This window comes from Perca flavescens, chromosome 20 (genome assembly GCF_004354835.1).
Source record: "Perca flavescens isolate YP-PL-M2 chromosome 20, PFLA_1.0, whole genome shotgun sequence".
Classification (NCBI taxonomy): domain Eukaryota; kingdom Metazoa; phylum Chordata; class Actinopteri; order Perciformes; family Percidae; genus Perca; species Perca flavescens.
In genome coordinates, this window is record NC_041350.1 from 18,358,107 (window position 1) to 18,383,246 (window position 25,140).

At 40.5% G+C, this 25,140-nt stretch overlaps 1 protein-coding gene across 4 annotated transcripts in view; it reads left to right on the forward strand.

Moving 5' to 3' along the window:
• The window catches only part of rps6ka1 (ribosomal protein S6 kinase a, polypeptide 1), a 46,575-nt gene extending 40,301 nt beyond the window's left edge, over window positions 1-6,274 (forward strand). For all 4 annotated transcript variants that reach the window (XM_028565919.1, XM_028565920.1, XM_028565921.1 and 1 more), the window contains 17 exons: window positions 194-273; window positions 436-542; window positions 1,768-1,805; window positions 2,314-2,456; window positions 2,603-2,673; window positions 2,806-2,894; window positions 2,995-3,059; window positions 3,208-3,310; window positions 3,649-3,779; window positions 4,144-4,269; window positions 4,417-4,506; window positions 4,601-4,759; window positions 5,038-5,199; window positions 5,288-5,364; window positions 5,454-5,571; window positions 5,675-5,812; window positions 5,915-6,274. In XM_028565919.1, the coding sequence (XP_028421720.1) occupies window positions 194-273; window positions 436-542; window positions 1,768-1,805; window positions 2,314-2,456; window positions 2,603-2,673; window positions 2,806-2,894; window positions 2,995-3,059; window positions 3,208-3,310; window positions 3,649-3,779; window positions 4,144-4,269; window positions 4,417-4,506; window positions 4,601-4,759; window positions 5,038-5,199; window positions 5,288-5,364; window positions 5,454-5,571; window positions 5,675-5,812; window positions 5,915-6,037 (1,820 nt within the window). In that variant the 3' untranslated portion in view covers window positions 6,038-6,274. The remainder of the gene's footprint in view (window positions 1-193; window positions 274-435; window positions 543-1,767; window positions 1,806-2,313; window positions 2,457-2,602; window positions 2,674-2,805; window positions 2,895-2,994; window positions 3,060-3,207; window positions 3,311-3,648; window positions 3,780-4,143; window positions 4,270-4,416; window positions 4,507-4,600; window positions 4,760-5,037; window positions 5,200-5,287; window positions 5,365-5,453; window positions 5,572-5,674; window positions 5,813-5,914) is intronic.
• The last annotated feature ends 18,866 nt before the right edge of the window (window positions 6,275-25,140 follow it).

A 25,140-nucleotide genomic window follows, 5' to 3' on the forward strand; every position in this document is an offset into this window, starting at 1 on the left:
ATTCCAGAAACTTTTCACATCATGTTTCCTGGTGTGTGTGTGTGTGTGTGTGTGTGTGTGTGTGTGTGTGTGTGTGTGTGTGTGTGTGTGTGTGTGTGTGTGTGTGTGTGTGTGTGTGTGTGTGTGTGTGTGTGTGTGTGTGTGTGTGTGTGTGTGTGTGTGTGTGTGTGTGTGTGTGTGTGTGTGTGTGTAGCATTCCAGACTGAAGGGAAGTTGTACTTGATCCTGGACTTTCTCAGAGGAGGTGATCTCTTCACTCGACTCTCCAAAGAGGTGGGAGTGATTCGTTGGATTTATTGCTTTGCTGGCCAAAAAGTCAAGTCATTTATCTCACCTGATGACAAATATGTGTCTTTTTCTCCATTGTCTCGCTCTTGTGATGTTATTCTGTCTCATTGTTACATTCCTTCTGTTTCTGTGTCTCATGCCTCCCAGGTTATGTTCACAGAGGAGGATGTGAAGTTTTATCTAGCAGAGCTGGCATTAGGACTGGACCACCTCCATGGCCTGGGCATCATTTACAGGGACCTCAAACCTGAAAAGTAAGAGCACAAAACATAAATGGACAAATGCATATTTGATGAACCATGCTTCTTGGATCTAAAAGCACCTGGATACAAGCTAGAGTCCTGTGTTGGACAAACGCATTAATGACCTTTCACTTAATTATTTTGAGACTGCGCTGGCCGTAAGTAAGAAAATTCCTCAAACTTGGCTCAGTTTTACATTTGTAAAGCCAAATCTCATTTTATAAATCCTCAACTGTGAAACAACACAAAGATGGATGTACATTGCTGGGATAAAGCCTCCCTCCCTTTCTGCTATCTCAGCTATCTATTTTTCAAGTGCACTGCTGCTGCATCCGGGGCTTAGCTAGTCTGGCTATCACCAGAACAAGCTCAATCTTTTATGATCGAACGTTAGTCTGGGGAGTCTGCTCTGTATTTTGTACTGCACAAGAGGCATGTTCAACGGGCATAGTTCAAATGACTCTGTACGCTATTGGATAGTCCTTCAACCAATCGGACCAACGATCCAAGTGACGTAGCAGCGACAGCGGCATCAACGGGTTGCTGCGCTTCGGTGGCCGGTATGTTGAATGTAAACAAGAAGCTACTTGGTCGCTTCTCTATCGTCATCGTGTAAAACCCACCAATAGCGCGCCAGGTGGATAAGCCAGTTTGTGATTGGTCCCCACAAAATTGTAACGGAAGCAGGATAGATAAACGTACAGATTTCCAGCTGGAGCTGCAGGGTGAAATCAAATCGCCGGCAGATCGGGCTGGGTTTACCCAGTCCAGGGCTTAGCACCACCCAAGACAGTTTTGATTGGTTTAAAGACAATTGAAACAAGCCAGAGTGTTTTTTCCCCCCTATCCCAGAATAGATAATTAGTGTAGCCAGACCGTGTGCCGGTGTTGACACAGCGCTCTGGAAATCGGTCTGGCAATACTACACAAAAACATGCATACATTCTTGTAGTCTTAATGAAAAAGCTGTTATACCTGCTGCAGTGCTCATGGACGAGGCTTTTATTTGGGGTGATCTAATAAATCATACAATAGCCAAGAACCTGGACAAACAGCGATGCAGTTTTTATTCAGTGTTTGGAATTAAAACAAAACCTTTCTATCGTATGAGGAGTCATTTTACTGCATTGCACTGTAAAGGTACCCAGTGGAGTTTTTAATTTGCTCTTTAAACATTTATAATTATCATTCCTCACCAAAATGCATATTCTAACATTTGACAATGTTTTCTTTGTAGCATTCTCCTGGATGAGGAGGGACATATCAAACTTACAGGTGAGTCTCCTGCTCAGCCCTCTCCTGCTCTGTCATCTTTCTGTCGGACACACACACACACACAAACACACACACTTTCCTCTCCTCTACCTTGACCTTCATTACTCACAGTGCGGTGACAGCCTTATCTAGCTGACTCCAGATATCTGCATATGGGCCTGTACATGTTCCCTTAGTTAACTATTACACTTTATCTTTCTCTATCGTTATCCATTATCACCGCCATTTATTTACCCTGGGTCCTGCCACCATTGAACCAAAGGTGACCATAGGAGATTATAAAGAGGCAATATAACAAGTCACACTAAGAGACAAATGCTGTGAAAAAGTGTTCATTATATTTCATTAACTTCAGCATATTGACAGTTAAACATTTTTTTAAAGTGCTGTCAGTCATATTAGATTATATGTAAATCATTCAGAATAACAACCTGCACACTACAGTAGGGTGATACACTCTGATGCTGTGTAGTAATGTGCTGAATGTGTCTTGTGATGTGTTTTCCAGATTTTGGTTTGTGTAAAGAAGCCATTGATCATGAGAAGAAAGCATATTCCTTCTGCGGTACTGTGGAGTACATGGCACCGGAGGTTGTGAACAGGCAGGGACACGACCACAGTGCCGACTGGTGGTCATTTGGAGTACTAATGGTAAGCAGGTGCATTTCTAATAATTTCAAGCCATAATGTAAATCATTTTGTTTCTATATTATACAGAGCCATTTAACATAAATATTCTACTGCGTTTATGTATGCACATATACATGTAGATTACATTTGTATGTTCTGACTCCCAGTTTGAGATGTTGACCGGAGCGCTGCCATTCCAAGGGAAGGACCGCAAAGAAACTATGAACCTGATTCTGAAGTGAGTATTTTTAAGGTTGAAGAGCAACCCAACACAGAAGCCAGTTGTCACACATAGTGATGCTATTTGAAATGCCTCTTTTCATATCTGGTGAAATAATTTGAGCTGCATGCCGTCTGTTTCTCCCCGCAGGGCGCGTCTGGGAATGCCTCAGTTCCTGAGTGCGGAGGCCCAGTCTATGCTCAGGGCTTTGTTCAAGAGGAACCCTGCCAACAGACTGGGTTAGTAGCAACTCATGAGTGTTACTTTCTTAGTGGCAACCTATGCACTCTAGCTCTGTTTCTTCATACATGTGTCATTGGTTGAGATGTTTCTTTACAGGATCTGGTGCTGATGGTGCAGAAGAGCTCAAACGGCATGGTTTCTTCTCCACCATAGACTGGAATGTGAGTGTCTGACGGTCAAGGATAATTTGAGATGTGCACAGAATAAAACACACTTGAGAGGATTTTTAATTTAGAATAACCATACATCTTTGTGGGAGGATAACCTTCAACTATATGGTGTGATTAGAAGTCCTTTATTCCTTTTCAGAAACTCTTCAGAAGAGAATTAAAACCTCCGTTCAGACCGGCGGTGGCGCGTCCAGACGACACCTTCTACTTTGACTCTGAGTTCACCTCCCGCACCCCTAAAGGTCAGAGATCAAAGCAGCATGTTGCCTATTATTTGACTCCATGTCTTTTCCCTCCCTGAAAGCAGTTTAGTGGAAGCATTATGGTTATAGGTTTTCCTTTTCAGCTTAAAAAACTAAATCAACACAGGATGTTTTTTTTGTTTAAAGGAGACCCAATTGTGATTTCAACACTGTTAAGATGCAATAACATTTTATTATAGCAGTGCTCATAAAAAAATACATAAGCTTGAAAGCATGGTTTATTTCAATGGCATATTTGAACATGGACATCTCAAACATTACTTTCAAAGCATACATCTCCCTTTATTCAATACTTGACTTTCCTCATTATCTTCCAGACTCCCCCGGCGTGCCCCCCAGTGCCGGAGCTCACCAGCTCTTCCGAGGCTTCAGCTTTATTGCGTCGACTCTGTTGGAGAAGGAAGGTTCAGTGGAGCCAGCCAAGGCCCCTCCGCACCCAGTAGTCCAGGTCAGAATAAGTAGTTGCTTCACCGTGTTTTTCTTCATTTATACAACACAGCCTTAAATCTTCTGATTTCTTTACTTTTACTGTGTTGGATTCATCAAACAAAGCAGCTATTTAAATAAAGAAGGGGGGAAAAGACATATGTGCAAGGTGTGTGTAAGGCAGACAGAGAGAAGAAGGGAATGAAGTGGCTTAACAGAGGAACATGGCTTCAGATCCTGTTTCATGCCTGACAGGAGCAATAATTAACGGTGTGCTAGATTGGGAGAGACAGTTTTACAACAAAAACCACCGACCGATATCTCTACCTCATAAGCTCTCTCAGTCCGCCACACCGCTGCTTACCCTAGCTCTTCTTCCTCTGCAGCAATTACACGGGAAGAACCTGCTGTTCAGCGATGGCTACATATTGAAGGAAGACATTGGCATGGGCTCCTTCTCTGTCTGTAAACGATGTATCCACAAAGCCACCAACACAGAATACGCTGTCAAGGTATGAGCACACACACACACATACAGTATATTAAGAAAAAGTCACACACCAGAAGCTGCAGCCACAATGAAACATCGAAAAAACGGTCACGGCTGTATCTTATTAACATATATAACTACAATGTTATCAATATATTGTGATTGACAGATGATTGATAAGACCAGTACAGACCCCTCTGAGGAGATTGAGATTCTACTTAGATATGGACAGCACCCCAACATCATCACACTGAAGGATGTGAGTATAAAAACACACTATTCATTTCCTTGGGCGTTAAGTGTGCCGAAACGTCACCGTTGGGGATATGATAATGTGTGCGTTTCTGTCTCAGGTGTACGACAACGGTAAGCAGGTGTTCATGGTGACGGAGCTGATGCGTGGAGGAGAGCTGCTGGATCGGATCCTCAAACAGAAGTTTTTTTCGGAGAGAGAGGCCAGCGCTGTGCTTCACACCATCACCAAGACTGTAGAGTACCTACACTCACAGGGGGTGAGGCAGACTAAAAAGTATTAATAGTGCCAGTGTCTTCTGGGGACAAATAAAAATTGAATGAAAATCCGCTGAAACCAATCTTCCCTTTTTTAAAAAAAAAAAAAAAAAAAAAAAAAAAAAAAATCTAACTGTTAAAATCAGTAAAAACACAACCTGATGAGCCTTATTATCTTATCATACCGTATTCTGTTTTCTGTTGCTTTACTTTGTCGTGCTACCTGAATTAATCCTCTGTACTGTCCATTTACTCCCTTCTATTTTCTGTTATCCTCCAGGTGGTGCACAGAGACCTGAAGCCCAGCAACATCCTCTATGTTGACGAGTCGGGGAATCCAGAGTCAATCAGGATCTGTGACTTTGGCTTTGCTAAGCAATTGCGTGCCAACAACGGCCTGCTGATGACTCCGTGCTACACTGCTAACTTTGTAGCTCCTGAGGTGAGCAGAGTCACTTTCCACTCTCCTACCTTGAATGATGTTGAATTGAAACTTTACAGTGTTGGAAATTAAATGTGTGTCATTATAGGTGTTGAAGCGTCAGGGCTATGATGAAGGATGTGACATCTGGAGTCTGGGAGTCCTGCTGTACACCATGATGGCCGGGTAAATACCAACACTTTTTCTTGAACAGATTTGTCTTTCTCACTGCTCATCATACTCACTCTGTCATCTTTCTCCTTTTCTTCCACCAGTTTTACTCCATTTGCCAACGGACCTGAGGACACCCCAAATGAGATCCTGAACAGGATAGGCAACGGTCACTTCAGTCTGACTGGAGGCAACTGGGACACTGTGTCCGAGGCGGCCAAGGTAGAGCTACAAATCTGACTGACAGCTCCTTTGCTCATGTTCCTCAGAGATAACTCCAGCCTCCTTCTGTCACAATTTCATATTAAATGTGTGCTCCTTCTAGGACCTTGTGTCCAAGATGCTTCATGTGGACCCCCATCAGAGACTGACTGCTAAGCAGGTCCTCAAACATACCTGGATTGTTCAACGAGACAAACTACCCAACAGCCAGCTCCCACACCAGGATCCCAAACTGGTCAAGGTAACGGATCTAAAAATCACTAAATGGCTTTCATTTTTTATACCCACATTTTTGATAGTTTGCTAAATGAGTTGCAATCACCATGCTGCTGTTTATATACAGGGTGCGATGGCAGCCACCTACTCTGCCCTGAAGAACTCCCAACCAACTCCAGAGCTCAAGCCCATTGAGAGTTCCTTCCTAGCTCAGAGGCGCGTTAAAAAGCTTCCCTCCACCTCCCTGTAGAGACTCAAATCCACCAATCGGCTCACTGGAGACTGACCAAAACTGCACCTCCTGACTCCAACCACCCAGTTAGCACCGGGACTCAAGTGTCCACCCGCCTCTACCAGCCAAGGAACACTGACTGTGGTCAGTTGTCCTGCTCTTGCTATCATCCTCCTTGTACGGGCTTGTCAGCTGCTGTTTGCCAGTCTCCTTGGACTAGCAAAAGATCGTGAAGATAGATGGGAGTGATGAGGGCAAAAAAAAATGTCTGCAGGTTTCTGGCAGATGTATTGTGTGTGTGTGTGTGTGCGTGCCTGTGTGTGCGTGTGTGCCTGTGTGTCTGTGTGTGTCCACAGAGTCGACTCAGCCATGTTTTCAATTGTGACAATGAAAGTTTTCTCCTCATCATTGCTGTGATTGGTTGTTGGTTGGCTTGCTGCACGCCTGTCTGTCTGCCTGTTTTGTTGCAGACAGCACAAAACCACGTTACTGTCAAACTGCTGTTAAATGTTTTTGAAAGAGTATTGTTAACATGAATATTAAACATTTCTGCCATAAATGCCTCTTTGGCTTTGGTACAGCCAGAATATGTGGATTCTGGGAAATGTCAAATGCTGATGTCTTGGTTAATGTCAATCGTGTGTGTGTGTGTGTGTGTGTGTGTGTGTGTGTGTGTGTGTGTGTGTGTGTGTGTGTGTGTGTGTGTGTGTGTGTGTGTGTGTGTGTGTGTGTGTGTGTGTGTGTGTGTGTGTGTGTGTGTGTGTGTGTGTGTGTGTGTGTGTGTGTGTGTGTGTGTGTGTGTGTGTGTGTGTGTGTGTGTGGCATGACTTGCAGTGTGTGCGTGTACTGTCTTGGCGGGATGCAGGGTCATGTGCATGGTCCGGTGATGTGATGATGTCATGTGGCTTCCTTGTTTTTCTATGCTCCCTTTTCTCTGCTTGGTCAACCTGCTGGCAACCATTTGAGATGTCTATTATTTTTATTACTACAAAAACTAGTAAATAGGTGGCTTTCTGTGAAAGAAAACTTGCCCAAGGAACAATGTGGCATGTTAGAATTCTATATATTTGCTTTTTCTTGTTTTTTCTAATTCTTTTCTCCACTGTGTTTCTTGGATAATGCATATTGAATGCTGTTTCCTGTGTTGGCTGCTTTTGTTGTTGATTGTTTTTTTTCGTTTTGTCCAAAGAAAGTGGTGATTAAAAAATGGTGAAAGACATGCTGAGCACATCACAGCCTGTGGACTTAATGCCGTACAGGTCTCTCCTTCTGTTTTGGGATGTGAAAGGGAGGAAAAGTTGACTGTATCTTTATTTGAGCACTCCCAACACAGCCTCTCTCCCCCCTTAAAAACCGTCAAATCACTGGTTGCTAATATCACATAGACCTTCAGCAGTTGTGTGTTGAACTCTTTCATGCATGATATTTGAATCATTCTGTTGATTATAGAACATGTTTTCATTTTATTGACGCTCAATCCAAGACCTCCTTAAGAAGAGTAAATGTGTCCCATTGTAAGTAGCTTCACCGGATAGGTCCTGCTTTCAGCTCGGTGCCTGGACCTACAGGTGAGGCAGAATGTCTTACATGGATAACACATGATGAACAAACCAAACCGCCTCTGCATGTGTAGAAGGGAAGACCTTTGTGTATGGCTAAAAAAAATCTATGAACCAGCTGTCTTACCTCAAAAGGGATCAAAGTTGTATTCTAATTCTTGTTTGGTGGCAAAACTCTCCCTTGTTTGAATAAATTTATGGCAAGATGTTATTGTATGATAACATTGAAGAATTTTATATCTTACATATATTAAAATTCAGTTGCTATGACAAACTGTCTCTTTTGTTCTGTTTTATTTGTGCTTTAAAGTGGTTTAGTATTACACTTCAATAAAGTTAGGTCACTCACAATTCCAAGCAGCCAGCTTCCCAGCAGAGGCTAAGATTTAGTAATTCAGAAATACAATTCGGGATGAATGTATGACGTAAAACTTCTTGTTGATGCTATTATTTATTATTATTCTGCAATGGTGTTTAATTATGCTTCGCTCAAGAGGGTGCTATGTCGAGATAGCCCCATGCTCACGATGTAAAGTGCCCTGAGTGTGGGAAAACAACAGCACCCTGTGCTGGAATAAACACGGAATTACAAATGTAACCGGCTGCTTTATATACATGGGGTAGGTGGATATGACCGCATATACTGTAGATACATCATACTGAGATCTCTATTTTACGTTGATGATACATACATGTTAAATTGTATTTAAAGGTGCAGGAGGTAAGCCTTATAAAACTAACTTTCTGTCATATTTGCTGGAACTGACCCTATGTTCGAGTAGAACTACTTTACATGAAGCAGATCTCTGGCACCACCTACAGCCTGTAGTGTGATTTGCAAAAATCCACCACTCCCTGTTCAGATGCACCCAATTGCACCAGTCAGGGCCAAGGGGGGTGTCTAACTGCGTGTCAATCACTGCTCATGCACACGCATTCATTCTCCCTTGTGGGGGGAGGGGCTTAGGAGACTGGACTTTAGCGGAAAGGGGGACTGAAAAGTTGTCAATGTCAATGGCTAAGTCCTGGATCTTCACAATCCTACCTACGACACCTTTTAAACTATGAAGTGTATCCTTTACAGGTACAGGATGTTTAGTGTTACAGGTTTATTCCATGGGAATTGTTACTGACATGTGAAAGAAACTGTTCTTGTGTCTGTTTTTTCTTTGCATACAGTGCTCTGTAGCACCTACCAGATGGGAGAAGTTGGAACAGGTTATATTCAGGTTGTCCTGGGTCTGCAGTGATGTTTCCTGACTTTGGACATGTATAAGTCCTAAATGTAGGGCATTACATGCTATTATAAGTTATAATATTATCTTATATTACATGTTACAACTTATTATTAACCGTTTATCTGACACCTCAACTTTTGCCTTCTTGTGGGCCCACAGCTTGGTGTGTTTCCACAGCTGGTCACTGGAGGGAGATGAAGTGCAAGCTTGTTTTGATGTAAAATCCTGGCTCGCCTAGTTAAATGCTTTTCAGTCAAAGCACTCAGTACTGACCCTGACTGATATCGCTGACTTTACTCTTTATATAACTACTGCATTACCAGTGTGGTAACATACAGATGAAATAAAACATGTCCATATTTCCTCTGTAAATGATGGCTTCACATAACTATTACACAATCTGTCATGTTAAATGCAAATTGATTTATGTTTATACATGCACATTGGAGACAGCTTACAATATCTGTATGTAAATTACTTTTTGCTTCAGCGCCTCTCTATCTCTCTTCTTGCCTTTAGCATTTTAATGTCCTCTTATTTATCTCATCCTCCTCGTGCTCTTTCTTTCCTCCAGTATGCAAACACTATAACACCATGAACCATTGCAGCAAACTCTGCCTTACAGTATTAATTTGTAGTATCACCACATACTTCTGCCTCTGTATGCACAGCAGCACTCACTTATGTAACAGTCACACAGTAACTGCTGGTCCTGCTTTGGGGCTGCTGGTCTTTCTCACTCGCCTGTATTCTTCTGACAAGATTTATTGTACACGATCGTGTCCAAGAGAAATGCTGTCTTAAATGATTTATATACTGACACGCATGCATAGGCCCATTGAGTTTTGCTCTCTGTATTTTGACGTCACCGTATACCAGTAATTCACACTAAAATTAATGACTTCCTGCTCTTTGCACACACGCACACACACTCACATAGACTCAATGACTCAGCCTGCAGCAGCAGCATTAAGATACTGATATTGATTACAGAACAGCGGAAAACTAGCATCAACAACATCATCTGTCTCCTGTCTCGGAAGAGAAGAAAGAAGTGCAGTTTTTATCTAGGGCCTGTCTCCTCGGTTTACTGCAGTTGTCAGCTGAAGCTGCTCTGCTCAAATGGAAGCTACATTTTCTTGTGTTTTTGTAAGAAGGGTGGGAGTGTGTGTGTGTGTATATGAACGAGTGGATGCAGATCCTTGTCTGATCTGAGCTGTAACATGATTCTGCCCAGGGCTGAATATCTGAATAGGTTTTTTCTCTGGCTGATCGGAGTTATATAGTTGTGATGTGCTGCTCATATCATCCCCTGTGGTTCTGTTAAATTGCATATGCAAGCACAAAAACCTAAGATTGACACTTAATCTCACTTTTCCTCTCTCTATTTCAAGTTTTCAAGGGTAAAGTATCATTTGTATGGTAACACAAAACTTCATTCTAACCCTGCACACAAACACAGAGCTAGCTTTTCTCCATACAACTGACAAATGACACTGGGGGGGGGAGTTTCTTGTGTACCTGTCATCTAGTTACTAGATGCATGTGATATATGACCTGGTGCATGCAATGTATATAATAATAGCTGCAGCAGCAGTGATAAAGGTTACCCAACATTGCTGCTATAAAGTCCCAGAAAAGTGAAAAAACGTGCAACTACATTTGCTCTTTTTATTATCCTCTAAATCATGCAGTCTATAAAGTATTTACATTGATGTTAGACACACACGTGCGCACACACACACACACACACACACACACACACTCTCTGATGCTAAAGGTGAACAGCTGAGGGAAACTCTAAATACTGAATCAGTCATTTTAACCAAAAGCAAGGTAAAGGAACACAGATGTTCTCACTCCTCCACGTGCGCACACACTACACACACAGATTAAAGTAATCTGGAACAGAGTGTGGGGTATGATTAAGCTCAGGCTTTCATCCCAATTTTAGCAATGAAGAGACAGGAGAGAAGAATAGAAGGAAAAAGAGTGAGAGATAATTGTATTTTGAAAGTATTAGATTTTTACACGTGTGTGTGTGTGTGTGTGTGTGTGTGTGTGTGTGTGTGTGTGTGTGTGTGTGCTGTGTGCTTGTAAATGTAGAAGAATGTGTCTAAGTACATGTGTTTGCATTTTTGCATTTGCAGGCAGGCCTGCTGCTCAAGATGTTTGCCAATCACGATGGAAATCTGTGTGTGCAGCTCTGTAGGCACTATGTGGGATTAGTTTACATTAAGTGGTTTTTAACTGTGGGATGTTGCGCAATCATTACAATCTTCCAAAAATGGGCATCATGTTAAAAAAAAATAAAAAAAAGGATCTTGTCTAAATCTTAACTTACTCAAGCAGGCACATTTATTGCACAACTGTATACATCTAAAGAAAATTGTGCATCACATGCAAGTACACCTAGGCTGCACCATGTTACCCTGAAACATCAGTGGATATTCTAAACATAGGCTAGAATTTGTGTGTCTCTTAAAGTAGTATTCAACATATCCAGGCTTCCGTACACTGCTTGATACTATGCAAAATCAAAGCTACTTCATGAACTTTTTGATATTTTAAAATTGTCTAGATTTAACTCTCTCAACATGTTTTATTATTATTTAAATATATATTTTACTTTGTCTCATGCTGCTCTACAGCAGCACACTCCCCAGATCCTCTTTATGACTCTCATCCTTATTTTCTGGCTTTGTTGAATATTACAGTAGGATAAAGACCTGAAGAACATCTTTAGGGTTTCCTGTATGTACAGTATTCCTTCTATAGCCACATGAAATACAACTTTCCTTTTTACTTTCTTTTGCTTTGCTGTCTTTGTATTTCTCTGCCTTTCTCTCTCTTCTCTGTAGAGATCAGTAGATCAGTAAAGCTAAAAGCAGGGGGAGAGCCATCACTGCTGCTGCTAATGCAATGCCAATCCTGAGATAAAAGTAAAGAGCTAAGTGAACACTCAGATTTGCATGTGTGTGAGTGCCAAGCACAAGGTCTGACCTGCTAAAAGCTTTATTGTTTTGATTCACGCTAGCTGAAGGCAGTTATTTAAAACATTACGTTGTGTATAGTTGTGTGTGTGTGTGTGTGTGTGTGTGTGTGTGTGTGTGTGTGTGTGTACTATGTATTTGAGGGAAAATATTCAGTGTCTTACTTCAAACTCTAATCACTTCTGCAATGCAGCCACAAAATCAGTCAATATTTGCAATGATGGAGAGGGTAAGCTTAGCTGCAAATGGAGTGGATATTACAGCAAGCAGACAATAAAAGAAGAAAAAAAATCAAGGTATTATATAGTAATGACGTAACTACTTACTAGCTGAATTTATGAAGTGGAAAATGGTTATTATTGCTGCGACAATTTAGTTCAGGTTTCAGTTTTTCGTGTTGCAGCACTGCTGTAACGATGTGATGACCTTCAGTAGGCCACAGTACGGGTACCAGAGCAACATATTTAGATTCAGGATTACACACATCACAATGACTTTAATTTCGGTTAAGTGCTCTAAAAAAATGGACTCCTGTGATCACAGAACTCTGAGTATAGAGATTGTGTTTTCACTTGACCCTTTATTTTTTCCACTTAAAAACTGCTTTAAAAGAACATTTAATTTGGGCACCTTTGCAAAGGCATTTATGTAATTTGATGCTCACTTCATCTGTTTAAATAATTGGATTCAAGAGCACAGGGCAGGATGATAAACATACAGCTGGCTACACACGACAATATTTGCAGTGGGAGAATGTTTTTATAAGCCCGGTATAATTTTTTTGGCTCTTAAGTGCACTTTGTGTGTGCCAGAGAATGGTATGAATCCAACGTAACTAATCAAATCAATTTGAATACAATCTTTTTTTCCCTAAGCCACCAGATTTGCTGCAAATACAGTTTCTTGGCAACAGTGAGTCTTCATTGCTTGCAATTTCAGTGCAAAAATATGAGCATAAATGTCCACAGTAACCTATTGTATATTGTTTTTGTTACTAGAGAAAATCTAAAATGTGCATGTGTGTGTGCCCTGCTGGTTTTTTTTGTATGTTTTTGGAAATACATATGTCTGTATGCACCAGTGTTACTTATATGTGACTTAAAGGGGAAGATATTGTTTGCGGGAAGGCTGTGAGCTGCAAAATGGGTCAGAAGAGGGAGGGAATGAGTACCGGGAAAGGGCGATAACGCAGAGCAGCAAGGTGATAAAGGGAAGAGAGAAATTGGAGCATCACCCCTCCCTCCGGCTTTTGCCATCTGATGTCGTACAGTGTTGCTAGGGGCAACCATCCGAGCAGAAGAAAGGGAGAAAGAGGGAAATGAAGAGACCAGCTGGTAGGAAGAATGGCAGCAGAGCCAAACAGCATCAGCAAAGAGGAGAGAGACCTGCATGTCTTGCCTCACTCTGCCTCGCTTGACTGAGCAGAGCTGATCGAAGCAGAGCTCCAGATGACGACGATGAAGCAAAAACACTCAAGCAGAGGACACGACAGCCTGCCAGCATCAGCAGCAAACAGGCCGGCTGCCCAATCATCAGCTGACATGCTCATGAGTTCAGCAGCCAATGGGCTGCCAGGAGGCTCCTCCCCAGCACAACTACTCAGATGCAGAGACGGCACTAGCCCGACTCAGATCTCTTATTAATGAATGGAGCAGTTCCCAGGCTCCATCACTGCACATTGCCACACTCTTTGCTCTGCTACTCTCTGCTCTGACACAGGAAGGCGAAAAAAAACATCAACAGCGACAACAAGGACAGCAGCAGCACAGGAAGAGCAGTGGCCATGAAGAGAAGACAAAGAAATGCAGACACCCATGAAGAGTACATGGCTGCAGCTATTAAAAACAAGGACCCGCATCCTGATATCCACCCACCGGATTCACCTTCTCCATCGTCATCTTCTCACCCTCTTCCTCCATTAGCCATGCCACCTTCTACATCTGCCTCGGCACTCTTGGCACTGGCCTCTCCAGGTACCAGGCGCTCCATTTCAATGGGAGACTTCCGGAGGGTGACAGGGGCTCTGCTAACCGGTTCTGAACCCCCATCCACCTCTGCCACGGCACCCTCCTCCAAGCTCGTCACCCCCAGCTCCAGCATGGAGTTTGAAGCAGCTCGACGGCGCCTCCTGGAGGTGGAGGAGCGTCAACGCGTCATCAGAGAGATGGAGCGACGGCTGGAGGAGCTCAGGGAGGTGTTTGTGCGCTCAGAGCAGGAGGTGGTGGTTCACGGGGAAGTGGTGTCACGGATATCTAGTGCAGCCCAACAGGGGGAGCTGTACGTGGTGGAGAACAGCCAACGGCTGAAGAAAGGCCTAAGGTTTAAGAAACATCGACCCACCATCGTCTTCTCCTCCATGCTGGGACTCCGCACGTGCCTCCCCTGGCCGGTGAAGTTCAAATAGGTCATCAGAGACTTGCATTTCCAACATTGCTTAGGAAATGTGCTTTACATAAACAGTTGGATAGAGCTTCATTCTTTAGCTATCACTCATTGACACGGCTGCTCTCCAGTTTCTGTACTCTTGTATCCTGAGGCTGGTCCTCCAGATCTTTAGAGTGCCTAAATTAATTACAAATGCTAGTAAGAAGCTTGCTGTTCAGTGCATTTTGGGGAAAATTCTTTGGCTAGCAAAACAATCAAATCAGTACCAGTGCAATGTGAACAGGATGTCATTATGTCTTCATTGTTTTCAAAGATGCTTTGCTGCTTGCAGTTTGGTGTGGTGTTGCGTAGGAGAGATTGTGTATTGATATGTAATCGGATGAGTCATTTTTCAGGTGATGTAGTAGAGGAGTGGTTCAGACAAGCCTGCGAGGTAACAAGAACTTTGTTATATGTCTCTTGACTTATGCAGCAATCAATGAAAAGCCAATAAGGATTATGTCATGTTAACCTTTTCAAAGAGGAGAAAGGGGTACAAGTGACAGAAAAAGAGACAGGAGAAAGCATGGAACAACCTTCCTCTCCAACATGTCTAGAGAGAAGTGAAGTGCAGTGAAAGAGAATCAGAGGTGAAGCTATGAAAGGGATTGCTGCACTGTTACATAAACCAAGGATGCAGTAAAGAAGCGGAAAATAGAAAAGAGAAAATGCACAAAGTGTGGAATTCAGATGGCTGAGATATACACAGAAAATATGCCATGGCTTCTCTGTGACCACTCTTCCACTACCGCAAGACAGCAGCTGAACAGTTCAAGCTGGGACTATTCCACCTGTGGCCTCTTTTTATCCAGTCACCTAGCAACCACTCATCTCTCAATCCTAAATCCGCTTCCACAAACCTACAGAATGTATCCAGCAGAGCACTGTAACTACAACAATACTAGATAGAGGTCTCCAAAAGGATTTTGGAACTAGTATTTATGCTGCATTTATTTAAAGTAAATTAGAACTGGCTATATAGTCAAACATATTATTAATTAAAGCAGTTGGCAATTAGCAACCTGCTAATTTATTCTATGATTAGGGGTTGCAGTTAAAGTTAAGCCATGCATGCATTGGCAAAAAATGCTAAGATAGGCCATCACTGTTAGCTGATTGTGTTTTGGTGTTGTGTATGACAATGGCAAGCTATTTAGAGTTGCAGTTTTGTCCTTTGAATGACACAAGTATAGTGTTTGGTGTGCACAATAATCGCTTCACTGGTATCATAATCAACTTTTTTGTGCATATAGGGAAGTTAGACAATATGTCATTGTTCAGGGTTTGAATGTCAAGTCAAAGCCAAACGGTTTGTTTTATTAATTTGATGGATGAATCAGTAATTATGTTGTGATCCTTTACATGCACAGCAGTATGTTTGTCCCATATGCAAAGAATGACCTGATTTCTACATGTAGATCACACCCTTTTTTGGCCTAATTCTTCTCATCCCCTGCTTCAGCAGTGTGTGTGTGTGTGTGTGTGTGTGTGTGTGTGTGTGTGTGTGTGTGTGTGTGTGTGTGTGTGTGTGTGTGTGTGTGTGTGTGTGTGTGTGTGTGTGTTGCGTGAGTGCGTGCATGTGTGGAGAGCACAGCCTATACACCAGGGATATCTATTTTTTGCATTCAAAGATCATGGCAGAGAGACATTTAATCTCAGTGCAGAGAAAAAGCAGGTACAGGGATGTATGTGCATGTTAGTATCCATCAATATGTGTTACTTTTGAGAAAAAGTGCATAATCCCTGATGGTGCTTTGTTTGCTCTCCTATCATAAATGGCCTCACTGAAGAACACATGGCACATGGTTTGACTGCATAATTGCTTTGGTTTCCAAAAAGTCATCATGTGCACTAAGATATTACAATTGTAATTGATCCCTAGGTACAAAGATGTGCATGATTAGGACATGTTACTTCATCATTTAAGATGCATTAGAAATGTCTCTTTGTCTCTGTCAATTTAAGGGTGGCAGGAAAATGCATTGATGTATTGCTTGGAGAGCAGGCAAAGTGAGAAGAAAAAAGGTGATGAATGTGAAATTAGATGTGAAGACTAAATGCGTGAGTTTAATAATTTAGGAATGATGACACTGATTAGCTTTGGTTCTTTTCTAATTTTGACTATAAGGGCTTAAATGATCAGTTTGTCTATGTATATTGGGAGCACAGTTAAAGGGGCACTCCCCCAAATTTTACACATGAAGGGCAGTTCTCTTGTCATTGAGAGTACCACCTGGCCTGTTGTAAAATATCTTCTGTGGGGTCCTCAGGAGGGGACGTCTGAACAAAATAACCCTGATGATGTCATCATGATGTCATCCGAGTTATCTTAGTTTGGGCATCGCGGCTTGATAAAAAAAAAAGAAAACCTGCATTACAAACGGGGGGGTTTGAAAGAAGTGGATCATTAAGGAGGCACGAAGGACTAATGAAAGGTGGTATCTATTAGTATTATGTTAAGTATCAAGCATTTCTGGATCTGAATCCTATATTTAATTTGTCCCTTGGGAGTCACCAAACTGTGTAGAAGGACAGTACAAAATGGCTGGAGTGCCTCTTTGAGGAAAGAAAATGTTAAAATGTTACAGATCACTGTTGACGTTAGCTTTCAGATTTCTGATGACCTTATTATTGAATGTTTATTAACTAAACATTCCACATGGCCAAGGGAAGTACTGCTTGCTGTCTTTGTGCACACCTATACCAAACAATATTCAGCCAAGCCAGTTGCTAGCAGAACGCTTGTGCAGAACATCAGGGTCTAGTAGGCCTTAAACATGTATTCATGGTCCTATGTATATAGCTATAGTTATAATTGAAAATACAGCTGGCCTATTAAAGTTCTTTTCATATGCCTTATGCAATGGTTGTGCATTGGCGGTGATAACTTGGTGGTGATGATGATGATGATGATGATGATGAAGGCGATTGTTAAAAGCCGACCTCATGACCATCAGCATTATTATCTGGACAGAAGAAATCAACAACTTGTGCACTGTTGTGCAACTGCACCTCTTGAGTTTGTCTATGAATAAAAAAGAAAACTATGTTTCCCAAAGATCTCTGGGCCCACTTGCAGAATGAATGTAATTGTAACTGAAGTGTTGACACTGAATATACAGTATAATCACATCTATCTTGTTTGAACCTGTGGTTGGCAATTAATCTTCTTGTATTTATTTTCGGGCCCCTAGAATTACATTTAAGGTAACGCAACGTTTCATACAAGAGATTTTAACCCTTAAACTAAAACAAATAACCGTTTGGAGAACTGGAAACTACTTCCAACTACAATTACAGCTCTCACAGCCCTTTACTAAGTAAAATCCTGGCCAAGCACAGGTCCAATAACACTTTTACTGATGTTTATTATCCTTTTAATGTTTCAATATTTTGTGTGTTTATGTGATGTGGGTTATGGTATGTATTAATGTAGTGGAATAAGTACAGCACTTTTTGTTTTATTTTAATCAGGTGTATGTTACCTTTATTCACACGTTTTGTTGATTGAGAGCTGTATATTCTACTTTATGAATGTTAAATCTAATTTTACTTGTGTGCAAATGTTATATGCATAACAGTAACAGCAGGTTTGGAGTCAATTTGCTTTGCAAAAGCTATTTGCATAATTACAATGCCTAAATTCAAATAATATCTGACAGATTTATGAGATCCTGTTTACAGGAAAGAAAATCCAAATGTTTTGAATGTATTGAAAATCAGATGGATTGGAAGTTAGTCGTCCCAAATCCTTTCTGAGGTACTAGCATTGCTTCTAAAAAAAGGATTTTGCTTTCTGCTGCACAGTGAAAGAATAAATGATTACATTTGCTGCCACTTATTAAAACGTATTGAAACTGCAATTTACTTGAGCACAGAGGTACAATGTACAAAACTAGTAATTATCAAATGATAGATTTCCTTTTGACTATTATCAGGTTTTGTAAATAGGCATAATTATTAGAATAAATGGACAAAATTACTAAAATGTTGTTTCTTGTCTGACTGGAGAGAAAATTCCAAATATGCTACAGTCTCTCTTTGGGATTCTGCTGGCTAACATTAAGTTTTTCAGATCAGATCTGTAAATAGGAGATTTTTTGCAGTTGTGTGACAGGTCTAGGAAGTATTAATATTACTCGTCATGTAATACTAATACTTCCTAGAAATATTAGGGTCCCCTTGGAGCAGCCCACAGCCTGATCATCAGAAAACTGCTTATTGACAAAAACAATGAAAAAGCTTTATCAGGCACATACATTCAAGTAATTTCCTTGTCCATCAGAGCCGCTTCTCAGCTGATTGAATGGACATTATAGATAAGCCTGTGTTCAGATGGAAAAGGGTAGAATTACTGGAAATATATCCCACTTCCAAGTGCTCATTATTTCAAGCCAGGATTTGTGAAGTTACACTAAGCTGATGTTTTTGCTCACATAACGAAAGGCATTACCCATGCAGATGGGTTTTAGACAGGCAGATATCTAGGGTAATAGAAAGTTAGAACATCCTCCATTATATTTTATTTTCAGAGATTACAGACCATGATGCATTCAAACTTGACATACTTATCTATGCTATGAAGATTTTATGACATTTTCATGATTTACTATATGATATTTTTATGACTTTTTTGTGAAATACTATACTGACATTTTTATGACTTTTTTGTGACATAGTATACCATGACTTATATTACTACTTTTTTTATGACATAATATACTAGGTTTTTATGACATTTTTCTAAAATATTAGACTATGACTTTTTCAACATTTCCAAACATACTATTTTATGCCTTATTTTGTGACTATTTTATGACATGCTATATTATGACCTTTCATCAAAATTTTTTATAATATGCTATTCTATGATGTTTTATGAAATTTTTATGACATACTATACTATGACTTTAATGACATTTTTCATGACATACTATACTATGACTTTAATGACATTTTTCATGACATGCTATTAAATTATTATTACTTTTTTGTGACATACTATACTAAAAGTTATTTTATTACTTTTTATGAATTACTTTATTGTGACTTTTTATACATTTTTTATGACATAATATTTTATGACATTTTATGACATACAATGATGTTTTTATGACTGCGGGTAAATTGGGAAGACTCTGGACAGACCTGGTAAGCCCAAACGTGTAGTGCGGGTAAATTGGGAACGTCTGGAGGAGGCCCCTGTCCGACAGACTTTCAACTCACACCTCCGGCGGAGCTTTTTGTGCATCCCTGTGGAGGCTGGGGGCATTGAACCCGAGTGGACAATGTTCAAAGTTTCCATTGCTGAAGCTGCGGCGAGAAGCTGTGGTCTTAGGGTCTTAGGTGCCTCAAGGGGCGGTAACCCACGAACACCATGGTGGACACCGGTGGTCAGGGAAGCCGTCCGACTGAAGAAGGAGTCTTTCCGGGATATGTTATCCCGGAGGACTCCGGAGGCAGTTGCAGGGTACCGAAGGGCCCGAAGGGCTGCAGCCTCTGCCGTGAAAGAGGCAAAGCAGCGGGTGTGGGAGAAGTTTGGAGAAGGACTTTCGGTCGGCACCAAGGTACTTCTGGAAAACTGTTCGCCACCTCAGGAGGGGGAAGCGGGGAACCATCCAAGCTGTGTACAGTAAGGATGGGACACTGTTGACCTCAACTGAGGAGGTAATAGGGCGGTGGAAGGAGCACTTTGAGGAACTCCTGAATCCGACTAATACGCCCTCTATGTTAGAGGCAGAGCTGGAGGATGATGGGGGATCATTGTCAATTTCCCAGGTGGAAGTCACTGATGTGGTCAAACAACTCCACAGTGGCAAAGCCCCGGGGATTGATGAGATCCATCCAGAAATGCTCAAGGCTCTGGGTGTGGAGGGGCTGTCCTGGTTGACACGCCTCTTCAACATTGCGTGGAAGTCTGGGACAGTGCCAAAGGAGTGGCAGACCGGGGTGGTGGTCCCCCTTTTTAAAAAGGGGGACCAGAGGGTGTGTGCCAATTACAGGGGTATCACACTTCTCAGCCTCCCTGGTAAAGTCTACTCCAAGTTTGCTGGGAAGGATGGTTTGGCCGATAGTCAAACCTCGGGTTGAAGAGGAACAATGCGGATTCCGTCCTGGTCGTGGAACAACGGACCAGCTCTTCACTCTCGCAAGGATCCTGGAGGGAGCCTGGGAGTATGCCCAACCGGTCTACATGTGTTTTGTGGATCTGGAAAAGGCGTATGACCGGGTCCCCCGGGAGATACTGTGGGAGGTGCTGCGGGAGTATGGGGTGAGGGGGTCTCTTCTCAGGGCCATCCAATCTCTGTACGACCAAAGTGAGAGCTGTGTCCAGGTTCTCGGCAGTAAGTCGGACTCGTTTCAGGTGAGGGTTGGCCTCCGCCAGGGCTGCGCTTTGTCACCAATCCTGTTTGTAGCATTTATGGACAGGATATCGAGGCGTAGTTGGGGTGGGGAGGGGTTGCAGTTCGGTGGGCTGGGGATCTCATCGCTGCTCTTTGCAGATGATGTGGTCCTGATGGCATCATCGGCCTGTGACCTTCAGCACTCACTGGATCGGTTCGCAGCCGAGTGTGAAGCGGTTGGGATGAGGATCAGCAACCTCTAAATCTGAGGCCATGGTTCTCAGCAGGAAACCGATGGAGTGCCTACTCCAGGTAGGGAATGAGTCCTTACCCCAAGTGAAGGAGTTCAAGTACCTTGGGGTTTTGTTCGCGAGTGAGGGGACAATGGAGCGGGAGATTGGTCGGAGAATGGGCGCAGCGGGTGCGGTATTACATTCAATCTATCGCACCGTTGTGGATTTAAAAGAGAGCTGAGCCAGAAGGCAAAGCTCTCGATCTACCGGTCAGTTTTGTTCCTACCCTCACCTATGGTCATGAAGGCTGGGTCATGACCGAAAGAAGCGAGATCCAGGGTACAAGCAGCGAAATGGGTTTCCTCAGGAGGGTGGCTGGCGTCTCCCTTAGAGATAGGGTGAGAAGCTCAGTCATCCGTGAGGAGCTCGGAGAGAGCCGCTGCTCGCCGGCGTCGAAAGGAGCCAGTTGAGGTGGTTCGGGCATCTGGTAAGGATGCCCCCTGGGCGCCTCCCTAGGGAGGTGTTCCAGGCACGTCCAGCTGGGAGGAGGCCTCGGGGAAGACCCAGGACTTGGTGGAGGGATTATATCTCCAACCTGGCCTGGGAACGCCTCGGGATCCCCCAGTCGTAGCTGGTTAATGTTGCTCGGGAAAGGGAAGTTTGGGGTCCCCTGCTGGAGCTGCTCCCCCCGCGACCCGACACCGGATAAGCGGAAGAAGATGGATGGATGGATGGACTTTGTATGACTTTTTTTATGGCATTTTAATGATAAACTTACTATGCCTTTTTTAAAGCTTTTTTCGACATACCATATTATGACTTTCTAATGGCTTTTTTTTGACTTACTATACTATGACTTTGTTACCACTTTTCTTGACATACTATGCTATGGCTTTTTTAGACATATATACTGACTTTTTTGACATACCATACTATGACTTTTTAATGGCTTTTTTTCAACACACTATGGTATGACTGTTTTCAACATAATTTTGTTGGTTATACATTGGCTTAGTGGTTAGCAATGCTCCATCAGGCAGCCAGTAGTAGTTACTGCAGACTCTGAAACAGGTTCAATACCTGGGCTAGGCTGGGACTTTTAAGTTTAAGTTTTTTTTCAACATGCAATACTATGACTTTTTATCACTTTTTTCGACATACTATACTTAAACTTTTTTAGACATACTATACTATGACTTTTTTTCGACATACTATACTATGACTTTTTTGACATACTATACTATGACTTTTTTATCACTTTTCCCGACATAGTATACTTAGACTTTTTTAGACATACTATACTATGACTTTTTCCGACATACTATACTATTACTTTTTTTGACATGCCAACAACTTTTGTCTGTGCTATGACTTTTTTTTATATATGAAACTACTACTTTTTTATGAAAATAACTTTGTGTCTGGTCAGATAGAGTATGACTGGAACACAGAAGTTTCAGTGTTCAAATCTTATTTGTTTCAGTAAGTTTTGAGGTCCAATATCCCAAGTTAAAGAGATAAATATACAAAAAACATAAGAGTTCTGAGAGGTCAGATAGCTTAGTGTGATAAAAGGATGCTTGGAAGACTGAAGGTTGAGTGTTCAAACCTTAACATTTTGGTAGGTTTTGAGGGCCAACATACTAAGTGAAAGCAACAAATGTGCCAAAACCCTAAACATTTTGGGCAGATTAGATAGCTTAGGGTGGTAAGTGAATGATTGTAATACAGAAGTTTGAGTGTTCAAATCATATGTGTTTTAATCATTCATTTTTCAGCAATTTTTGAGATCCAATATTCTAAGAGAAACAGACATACATTCCAAAAACATAAACTTTTGTGTGCGGTCACATAGCTTAGAGTTATAAGAGAATCATTGAAAGACAGAAGGTTCAGTGTTTAAATCGTATATGTTTCAGTACGTTTTGAGGTCCAACATACTGAGTGAAAGCAACAAATATGCCACGACCCTAAACCTTTTTGTCAGATAGCTTAGAGTGATAAGAAAATGACTGGAAGACAGATGGTTGAGTGTTTGAATCTTATAAGGTGCTATTAGTTCCAAGAACTACTTTACAGGAATGTTGTAACAGACTGGTAGCATAAAGGTTGTGTTCCTGCCAATCTCTTTACCAACCAGTTGTTTTTAAGAGGTAAATGCACTTTTCAACATATTATACAATTACTTTTTTGCCCACATTTTTCGACATACTATACTATGACTTTTTCATCACTTATTCAGACATACTATACTATGACTTTTTTCCACATTCTATACTTTGACTATTTATCACTTTTTTTTTTACATACTATCCTATGACTTTTTCATCACTTTGTTTGACATACTATACTACATACTATACGATACTTTTTTGTCCACATAGTAGACTGTGACTTTTTTTAACTTTTTCGACATACTATACTTCAACTTTTTTTTGACATACTTTACTATGGCTTTTTCATCACTTTTTTCAACATACTATAATATTACTTTTTTATTACTTTTTTCGACATACTATCCTATGACTTTCTGTCACTTTTTTCGACATATTATCTTATGACTTTTTTTCGATATACTATACTATGACTTTTTATCACTTTTTTCTACATACTATACTATGACTTTTTATCACTTTTTTCGACATACTATACTATGACTTTTTTACCACTTTTTTCAACATACTACACTATGACTTTTGTATCACTTTTTTGACATACTTTATAGTATGCTCATCTCTTTTTTTGACATACTATACTATGACTTTTTTAACAATTTTTTGGACATGCTATAATATGACTTTTTTATCACTTTTTTCGACATATTATCTTATGACTTTTTTTCGATATACTATACTATGACTTTTTATCACTTTTTTCTACATACTATACTATCACTTTTTATCACTTTTTTCGACATACTATACTATGACTTTTTATCACTTTTTTTCAGCATGTATACTGTGACTTTTTTAAAACTTTTTTGACATACTATAATATGACTTTTTTTATCACTTTTTTTGACATACTATACTATGACTTTTTATCACTTTTTTTCAGCATTGTATAGTGTGACTTTTTTTGACATACTAAACTGTGACTTTTTTAAAAACTTTTTTGACATACTATACTTCAACTTTATTCGACATACTATAATACGACTTCTTTATCACTTCTTCGACATACTACCCTATGACTTTTTTATCACTTTTTCGACATACTATACTATGACTTTTTTCAACATGCTATACTATGACTTTTTTATTACTTTTTTGACATATTATACAATGACTTTTTTCGACATACTATACTATGACTTTTTTCGACATACTATACTATGACTTTTTATCACTTTTTCGACATACTATACTATGACTTTTTATCACTTTTTTTCAGCATTGTATACTGTGACTTTTTTAAAACTTTTTTGACATACTATAATATGACTTTTTTATCACTTTTTTTGACATACTATACTATGACTTTTTATCACTTTTTTTGACATACTATACTATGACTTTTTTTGACATACTAAACTGTGACTTTTTTTAAAACTTTTTTGACATACTATACTTCAACTTTATTCGACATACTATAATACGACTTCTTTATCACTTCTTCGACATACTACCCTATGACTTTTTTATCACTTCTTCGACATACTATACTATGACTTTTTTCAACATGCTATACTATGACTTTTTTATTACTTTTTTGACATATTATACAATGACTTTTTTCGACATACTATACTATGACTTTTTTCGACATACTATACTATGACTTTTTTCTACATACTATACTATGACTTTTTTTGACATACTATACTATGACTTTTTTCTACATACTATACTATGACTTTTTTATCACTTTTTTCGACATACTATCCTTGGACTTTTTTATCACTTCTTTGACATACTATACTATGACTTCTTTATCACTTTTTTCGACATACTGTACTATCGCTTTTTTGGACATGCTATACTATGACTTTTATCGACATGCTATACTGTGATTTTTTTGGACATGCTATAATATGACTTTTTTATCAATTTATTTTGACATACTACACTGTTACTTTTTTCGACATACTATACTATGACTTATTTGTCCCTTTTTTTCGAAATACTATACTGTGACTTTTTTGGACATGCTAGACTATGACATTTTTCGACATGCTACACTATGACTTTTTTTAATGACTACCGTATATTGTGACTTTTTTATCACTTTTTTCGACATACTATACTATTACTTTTATCAACATGCTATACTGTGATTTTTTTGTACATGCTATATTATTACTTTTTTGTCACTTTTTTCGACATACTAT